General features: G+C 32.4%; 1 protein-coding gene across 1 annotated transcript; it reads left to right on the forward strand.

Annotated features, from left to right (window-relative positions):
* Positions 1-2,136: 2,136 nt before the first annotated feature.
* LOC113846685 (ribonucleoside-diphosphate reductase large subunit-like) lies at positions 2,137-7,169 on the forward strand. Its single transcript, XM_027475215.1, has 17 exons — positions 2,137-2,619; positions 2,756-2,817; positions 2,910-2,997; positions 3,287-3,550; positions 3,664-3,904; positions 3,987-4,063; positions 4,174-4,344; positions 4,450-4,542; positions 4,649-4,798; positions 4,902-4,988; positions 5,086-5,250; positions 5,330-5,449; positions 5,641-5,843; positions 5,918-6,067; positions 6,145-6,292; positions 6,590-6,673; positions 6,757-7,169. The coding sequence occupies exons 1-17, from the start codon at positions 2,392-2,394 to the stop codon at positions 6,850-6,852; spliced, it is 2,427 nt and encodes an 808-aa protein (XP_027331016.1). The 5' UTR covers positions 2,137-2,391; the 3' UTR covers positions 6,853-7,169.
* The last annotated feature ends 2,094 nt before the right edge of the window (positions 7,170-9,263 follow it).

A 9,263-nucleotide genomic window follows, 5' to 3' on the forward strand; every position in this document is an offset into this window, starting at 1 on the left:
AGGATGTCCTGCCTAAAGAAAAAATGGGTCCTATTGATATTTTGAAGTTTTTGAGAAACTTATATTATTTTCCGAATATAATTATTGCATATAGAATTTTGTTGACTATCTTTATTACTATTGCATATGCAAATAAGAGTTTTTCAAAGTTGAAGATGTTGAAATCCTACTTACGTTCTACAATGTTGCAAGAAAGACTTAATGAATTAGTGATGATTGCAATAAAAAATAATCTTTTGAAAAAATTACAATATGAAGATTTGGTTGATGGATTTGCTTCAAAGTGTTAGAAGGACAACACTTTTAAGTAGAAAGTTGTTTTAGTTTAATATTCTGTTTGGATGTCATTATCAAAAGCAATAAAGTAATTTGACTTCTTTTGTACTTTATTTTGTAAAATACAATTGTATTACGATATTGTAAAATATTAAAGATGTGACTTTATTTTATTTTTAAAAATTAGGGATAGAAGGACCTAATTTTCACAATTAGAATAAGGCTTCCAAAAAGTTTAAGACTGTCTTAATCCAAATTCTTTCTAGTTTATGGGAGAATTGAAAGTCTAATTCTTTTTTTATTTAAGCAAAAAAATAAGTTTTATTTTATCTAATAGTTTGCTTGACCAATTTTTTTTTTTAGAAAGTTATGCATTTAGTTCTCTTTCCTACTAAATTGTCACATGTATTCTTAACATTTATACTAGTTAGCTTTCTCTCATTGCAATAAGTAATAATTAGGAATAAAAATAATCTAAATTATATTTTGTATAAATAGATCTGACCTATTTAATAATTTTAAAGTTAAAGTCTAACCTATTATTTATAATAGACTTTTTATTAAACTTAGCCTAACCTTTTTAAAAGTCTATTTTAGCATATTAACCTTTTTAATGACTTACTTCGTATTAAAACATTCAAGTAAATAAATTATTTTATTGCTCTCAATTAGAAAAAATATTGTTGGCCTAAAAATAAAAAAAAATAATAAAAAAGAATTACATATAATATAAATAAATACCCAAAAATATAATGTATAAGTCAAACCAGCAATAAAAATAATTGAGACAACATAAATGCAAATTAGTATGTATAGGATAGATCATATAACAATAATGCATAAGAGATTATATAAAAAAGACACTTTTCAACTTCAACAAAAAGTATTAGAGTTTTTAATTTAAAATATTATTCATTTTAAAATATAATTTATTTAATATATTATTATAAATTTTAAATAAACCTTGTTTAATTAATTAAATCTTTTAAAAAAATTTAAAATAAACTTATTCCTTAAATATAGTATCTTTTCTATAATCCAGGTATCTAGGTATTTTAGTACATGAAACACACTGCTTTACACAGCTGTAGTTGATAGTACTTCCTTACTTTCCATGGACTCTACTACTGTTTTATCAAAATTGATGCAAGTGAAACACCTATTTTTTTTTTTTTTCACTTCCTTGCACACCTACAATCTGATGCTTCAAATATAATTTCTCAGCCTCTAGCCCTCTATAATAGCAAGTAGTGTCCAATGAACATCAGTATCTGGATAACACACAGAGGTGATGTAAAATGAGTGTAAAATCGGATAGCCAATGCATAATGACTCCATTCAGGGAAGTGACTGCGCAATTTTTTAAAGAAATTTGCGCTCAAATGAATTCAGAAGCTTAAGCTAAAAAAAATTGGAAATCCACTTTCCACTCAAACTTGAATCCCTTTCAAAACAATTCAAATAAAACCAAGAGTTCAAATATCAGGACTTTAAGACAAAAAAAATTAATGACACTCTATCCTCGTAAATGCTTTTTGTCTTGGTGAAATTTGAGTGACAGGCATGTGAGGTAAGCACTGAACTCACAAAAGAGTGCGGAAGAAGTTTAATACCGGAAAAGAAAAGTGCTGAAGAAGCATCATCTTACAGCCATCAAAATATCCGGACCCACCAATCCAACGGTTCTAGCCAACAGACCCAAGCCGCACCAAGAGAGAGATGGCGCGTAGTTTGGCTTGTATTAGCATTTAGATGGCAATTGCACACAGCAGTGGGGCCCCACCACCAACTCCACCCCTGGTTACCCGCCGCCTACCCACATCCCAATCTCAAAAGTGAAAGTGGAAACAAACTAATATCATGGTCAATAAAAGATGTTCAAAATCAAAATTACAATAGAGAGCGATCTGGCGTGAAATTTTAAAATCGAGAGGGAAGCCCAAGCCCAATAGAGCCCACAACCCTAATTTCAAAATTTCAAACCCCATCCCCTCCCTTTCTCAACCGCACTATATATTACACGCCATTTCCCCTTCTCTTATACGCGCCAAATCTGGTTCAGTCACTACACTACCCATCAGAGACACTAGTTCTTCAAAAAACACAAGAAACAAAATGTATGTGGTAAAGAGGGATGGGCGACAAGAAACGGTTCACTTCGACAAGATAACCGCACGGCTAAAGAAGCTTAGTTACGGGTTAAGCACCGATCACTGTGACCCCGTTCTCGTGTCTCAGAAAGTGTGCGCCGGCGTCTATAAAGGCGTCACCACAAGTCAACTCGATGAATTAGCCGCTGAAACTGCCGCTGCTTTGACGGCAAACCATCCTGATTATGCTTGTGTTAGTTTTTTTTCCCCTCTTTTGTTTCAATGTTTTCGTCATGTTCTCCGTCGGTCGGCTAAATTTGTTGAATAAAGTATGTTTTTAGGATTTTATGATTGGGATGGGTTATTGTAAGTTATTTTGGTTGTTGCAGTTGGCTGCTAGGATAGCTGTTTCCAATTTGCACAAGAACACCAAAAAGTCATTTTCGGAGACGTAAGTGTGATATAAGTTTTTTATTGCGAGCTTAATTTGTTTAGGTTAGCATGGCTTTGTGTTGACCGTGGTCGATTTTGTGGTGGATTCAGGATCAAAGTGATGTATGATCATTTTAACGAGAGATCTGGGCTTAAGGCTCCTCTGATCGCTGATGATGTCTATGGAATAATTATGAAGGTATTCATGTTCTGACTTATATATATATATACTTTTAGATGGGCAACACGTTTTATGATTATGTAAGGCATCTGGACATTGACCATAAGATAGGTTTTTTTTTGGTTAATGATATGGAAGGCTAAGGTTGTGTTTGGACAGGTATTTCAAAATTATTATAATTCATGTATTTGAATAGTAAGAAAAAGAAGTTTTAAAATATTACAAACTTTTAACTACATACTTTTTTATTTTAAGCAAAAGGAATTTCAAATAACTTATTCTGAGAAATTTTTTTGTTTGGTTGTAGAATGCTGCTCGTTTGGACAGCGAGATCATCTATGACAGGGACTTTGATTACGATTATTTTGGGTTCAAAACCCTCGAGAGATCTTACCTATTGAAGGTTCAAGGAAAGGTTGTGGAAAGGCCTCAGCATATGTTGATGAGGGTTGCGGTTGGGATTCATAAGGATGACATAGAATCTGCTGTCAAAACTTACCACATGATGTCGCAACGATGGTTCACCCATGCATCACCAACCCTTTTCAATGCAGGAACACCTAGGCCTCAAGTATGATTGCAAATTATTTTGCTCTTTTCATAAGCATTTTTGTTTTCAAGTAATGAATTCGTAAATTGATGATCTTGGGTCTTATTCAACTGAGTGTTCATGTGAATTGGCAGCTTAGCAGTTGCTTCCTTGTGTGCATGAAAGATGATAGTATAGAGGGGATATATGACACATTAAAGGAGTGTGCTGCCATCAGCAAATCAGCTGGAGGAATTGGTGTCTCTGTTCATAACATTCGTGCTACTGGCAGTTATATTCGCGGGACAAATGGGACATCCAATGGCATTGTTCCAATGTTGCGCGTGTTTAATGATACTGCTCGCTATGTTGATCAGGGGGGAGGCAAGAGGAAAGGTAGACGATTCATATGCAATTTCTATATTTAATGGCTCTGTAATTTGCTATCTTTACCTGTATGTTTATGTTTTTCTTGTAGGTGCATTTGCTGTGTACTTGGAGCCATGGCATGCTGATATATTTGAATTCTTGGATTTAAGAAAAAATCATGGAAAGGTATGATTGTATAAGGTTAAAGGTGGTGCAACAATTTACTTTTACTGTTATCAACGAGTTGTTTAAGCATTATTTATTCTTATTGCCATGTATTGGTGATATGTTTGCAGGAAGAGCACCGTGCTCGAGATCTGTTTTATGCTCTTTGGGTGCCTGATCTCTTCATGGAGAGAGTTCAGAGTAATGGACAATGGTCTTTGTTTTGTCCCAATGAATCACCAGGTTTGGCAGATTGTTGGGGTGAGGAATTTGAGAACTTATACCATCAGTACGAAAGAGAAGTAAGTTCAATCTAGACATGTCGCATTTTTAAATGTTTCACGCGGTGCTTTTACTCTTTAGTGCCTTGATTTTACTAAATGTATTTTAATTTATAATATTAATAGGGCAAAGCAAAGAAGGTTGTTCAGGCACAAAACCTCTGGTTTGAAATCCTGAAGTCACAGATAGAAACTGGAACCCCTTACATGCTTTTTAAGGTGCCTTAAATGACTTTGACTTTATAGTTTATACGTTTTGCTTATTAATAATTTGTATTTGCTGTTTTTATCTGTTAAGCAAGTCCTGTAATTTCCTTTATCCTAGGATACTTGCAACCGGAAAAGCAACCAGCAGAATTTGGGTACAATTAAGTCGTCAAACTTGTGTACTGAGATAATTGAGTATTCAAGTCCAACCGAAACTGCCGTTTGCAATCTGGCATCAATTGCACTACCAAGATACGTAAGAGAAAAGGTAGGATATCTCTTGCATGCTCAATTTATTAGACTCAACATGATTTGGTTTGTTGACGAGTTTTTCTACCTGGTTTGAATGCTTTTTTTTATCGTTACTGTAGGGTGTCCCAATGGAGTCTCATCCATCCAAGCTTGTCGGAAGCACTGGCTCTGGGAACCGGTATTTTGACTTTGACAAATTAGCAGAGGTATTGTTCTTGTTAACAATAACTGATGTCTTCAATGTACTTTAACACGATTTTACATCATTTGTAGTTATGGTTTTGTGTTTATGACTAATTACAGATTACCGCTATAGTCACTACAAACCTGAATAAAGTAATAGATGTTAATTACTACCCAGTTGAAAATGCCAAGCGATCAAATTTACGGCACAGACCCATTGGTATTGGAGTTCAGGGTCTTGCTGATACCTTCATACTACTTGGCATGGCATTTGATTCACCCGAGGTAAGTCTTGTTTCTGGTATGGGGCTGGTGCTTTTAAGTTAGCTGTACGCAAACTCTGTTCACTTGGATATTAATGCAGGCGCAACAGTTAAATAAGGAGATATTTGAGACCATATACTATCATGCTCTAAAAACTTCATCTGATTTGGCTGCTAAAGAAGGTGCCTATGAGACATACACTGGTAGTCCTTTAAGCAAGGTATATCAACTTTAGAGGCTTCATTCCCTCCATTTTTAAGTCCTGAGCATAAGTTTAATTTTATAGCCAAGTTTAGATTGATACAGCAGCATATGTATGCAAATGCATATTCAACTTAAATTTCAAGGTCTAGAGTTAAAAATTTGCATCCAAGATTTTTCTGGTTGCTTAAATGATTTCGTATTGCCCAGGGAATTCTTCAACCAGATATGTGGGGTGTGACACCCTCAGATCGTTGGGACTGGGATGCACTTCGCGAGATGATATCAAAGAATGGAGTGAGAAATTCACTTCTCGTGGCCCCTATGCCAACTGCATCTACTAGCCAGATTCTTGGAAATAATGAGTGTTTTGAGCCATATACATCAAATATCTACAGTCGCAGAGTTCTAAGGTTTGTTTTCCCATCCCAGGTCGTTTTGTCTTGGTGTACAGTCCTCTCATTTACTAACTTTGCCTCTTATACAGTGGTGAATTTGTTGTTGTGAACAAGCATCTTCTTCATGACTTGACTGAGATGGGAATGTGGTCTCCTGCAATCAAGAACAAGATTATCTATGAAGATGGTTCAGTTCAAAAAATACCTGAAATACCTGATGAGCTGAAGACTATATACAAGTATGAGATTTATCATTTCTTAACCAACCAAAATTTTGCTTTATTTTATTCTGTCTAACTAAGTTTTGTTTGAGTAGAACTGTTTGGGAGATCAAACAAAAGACATTGGTAGATATGGCTGTTGATCGAGGATGCTACATAGATCAGAGTCAAAGCCTAAATATTCACATGGATCAACCAAATTTTGGAAAGCTGACTTCTTTGCATTTCTATGCATGGTCCAAGGTAGCAATTTTTATATTGAAGATAAAACCATTTAACACTGAATTGTAAGCATGGTTAGAGTAAAAAAAGGATTTTTTTTTTTTTTTTTAAAAACTTGGATATATTTGGAGGGTATATTGGCCTGTTAAGTGGTAGACAATGTCAGTAAGGGGAGAAAAAGAAGTTAAATCTACAGCAATAATATAGTAAGCAATGTTGATTCCTTGCTGTGCTGATTGGCATTAATATTTAGACATGAAGTACCTTCAGAACCAACTATTTGCTGATGATATTTGCTTTCTGCTTTGTGCATAAAAGGGTCTAAAGACTGGGATGTATTATCTTCGATCACGAGCTGCAGCAGATGCTATTAAGTTCACTGTTGATACCACTGCTCTCAAAGTAATTATGATTTCATTGTGATCAATTTTTGTATTCATGTGATTCGCACATGCTGACATGAAATATTATTGTTGAGAATGCAGGAAAAGCCTAATGTGGAGTATGATGATAATACGAATATGGCACAGATGGTGTGCTCTTTAACAAACCGTGAAGAGTGCTTAGCTTGTGGGAGTTAAAATGTTCAAAAATAAAATTGCTTTATCTAGATTTCCCTCCTTTAATCTATAGCTTTTTGAAGCTTTGTACAGTGTTTATTTCAGCATCAGTTTCATTTGCGTTTGCTTATATGTTTTTAGTTACTCAGTTATCATGTCTAGAAAATCAAAGTATACTACGAAAATTGAGTTTGGATAATCATATGAACACAGAAAGCTTAGATCTAGAGTACTAATGTAAAATGTATTATTATTCAAGAGTGTACTAAATTTATTTTAAGTTGAATAGCGATAACAGATTGCAGGATAATCTACGAATTATTGGATAATTGACCAGGGAAAAAGGATGTTCAATGCTTTACAGAAGTGGAAAACACAATAAAGATGGAAAAATACGTAGACTTCAAGTTCAACAACCGGCCCCGATTAGTGTTATGAAAATTGCTATTCACCATTAAAAACTACACGAAAACTGGCAAACTAGTTATATATCACAGGCCCTTTGATTTTTGTCAAATTATTTAAATCAATAAAATTGAAACACTATGCATTCGTTGAATTTGCGCCAATTTTTTTTAAAGATTATAATTTCCGAATCATATGAACAAAAATTGTTAACGTGAGGACAAAATGCAAAAGTAAATAATAAATAATTATCTCACCTGATATTGGGACATAATTATCTATTTACCAAAGTGATGTAAATTTGTTTGATAAAGTGTAGAGTTTCACCTTTAAATTTTGAATTCAAATTAAATTATTCTTTTTTTAAAAAAATCTAATTCCATCAAAGTCAATATAGATTAAGCAACTTACAAAGTTACGCTTAAAAAATTCTCTGTTTTACTTAGATTTCGACACTATTTTTTGTGAATTTAAATTAGATATGAATTTTTTGACCTAACTTGTTAAAGCGTGCCACTCATAACAAGCCCAATAGACATGAGAACTCATTTTACAACTCACATCAATGGGCATAGATTTTTGAATAATTTGTTGAATTTTCTTTTGAATAATTTTAATCAATTAAAAAAAAAATTACATTACCGGTTGTAAAAGTTTATCACTGACTTCTCTAAAATCTTGCAATATTATCACGAGCTAAAAACATGGTTTACATTGCTTTTTATCCAAAGTTCAATCAAGAAATATATTATTTAAGTCTTTTTTTTTTTTCCCATCATTACTGTCAAACGAATTCTTTTCTTTAGTTACTTGTTTTAGACGATCGTTATTAATTACTCATTTAAAGATAAACATCAAAGACGCTTTGGGTCCAGTTGTATAGTAGGGGTATAAAAAATCAAATTTTTTTTCTATTACATCACTAATTAATCTTTTTTCTGTCTTTATTTCCTTTTTGCTTTCCGTACCTCCAAAATAAGGTGTACATTCATCGTTATCTATACAATAATACTGTATGTTATGAGATTTTTATGCACCAATCACCACATTTTTTAAATATCATGATTAATATTTGGTCTATATATTTTGTTACTTCATCTATTTTCCATCGTAGTCATTAACATTTTTCTTATCCACAATATATTCTTTGACCTCAGAACCATAGTTGGAGAGGTGTTGGAATTTTATTTAGATGGTTTAAACTGACAAACAAAACTTCTAAAATCAATTATTGAATTGTTTATTTAAAAAAATTTGTGAAAAGATAACATATAAATGTTATTCTTTTATTTGTACAAACACTTAAAAGTTTTATTATTTAATATGTAGGTTTTAGTAACGAGCGTTCTCAAATATTAGTTAAGAAAATTAAAAATTATTAAGAATATTTAAAACAAAAGGTAAACATATATTATTATTAATTTTTTTCATAAATGTACTTAAGGTATTAATATGTGCCTTAATATTTTTTATTATATTTTATATAATTCCAAGGTAAAAAGGTGTATATACCTGTTTAATGGTGACTAATGAAGTGGTGGTGTGGTAGCTAGTGAAGATAATGAGAGAGAATAATGGATAGTTTTATAAATACACTCTACACAAATCTAATTTTTTAAGAGAAAACTTTGTACAATTTGCAAGAAATCCAACTTATCAAGCATTCCCAAATAATTAATTCTAATTATAGATGTATTTTTTTTACAGTCCCAAAGACTACTGCTCTCTCTAATATTTTAATTTAATTTTTAAATAAATAAATTTTGTAATTAAATGAGAATAATAAATTTTTTTATTCAATAGTTTCCAACGCGTAACTTTATTAAAGTATTTCAAAATAAGGATGAATTATAAGTTTGAATCAAATCATTGCTATAGGACTTAAATAATACATTATAATTTCAAAAGACTAAGTTTCTAAATCTTATAGCAGTTTCATCAATCCCTTAACTAAGTTAGACACTGATCGTCTTGGTCACCTGAAAAATAAATATAAGGGTAAGTACTTTACATTATCACACACAAAC

The sequence above is a fragment of the Abrus precatorius genome, unplaced genomic scaffold (genome assembly GCF_003935025.1).
Source record: "Abrus precatorius isolate BTA unplaced genomic scaffold, Abrus_2018 Scaffold10, whole genome shotgun sequence".
Lineage (NCBI taxonomy): Eukaryota > Viridiplantae > Streptophyta > Magnoliopsida > Fabales > Fabaceae > Abrus > Abrus precatorius.

Coding starts and splice junctions, on each gene's coding strand:
- LOC113846685 (XM_027475215.1), top strand. CDS start 2,392: ATGTATGTGGTAAAGAGGGATGGGCGACAAGAAACGGTTCACTTCGAC. Junction 5,251..5,329: donor TGGCATTTGATTCACCCGAG/GTAAGTCTTGTT, acceptor ATATTAATGCAG/GCGCAACAGTTAAATAAGGA. Junction 5,844..5,917: donor TACAGTCGCAGAGTTCTAAG/GTTTGTTTTCCC, acceptor CCTCTTATACAG/TGGTGAATTTGTTGTTGTGA.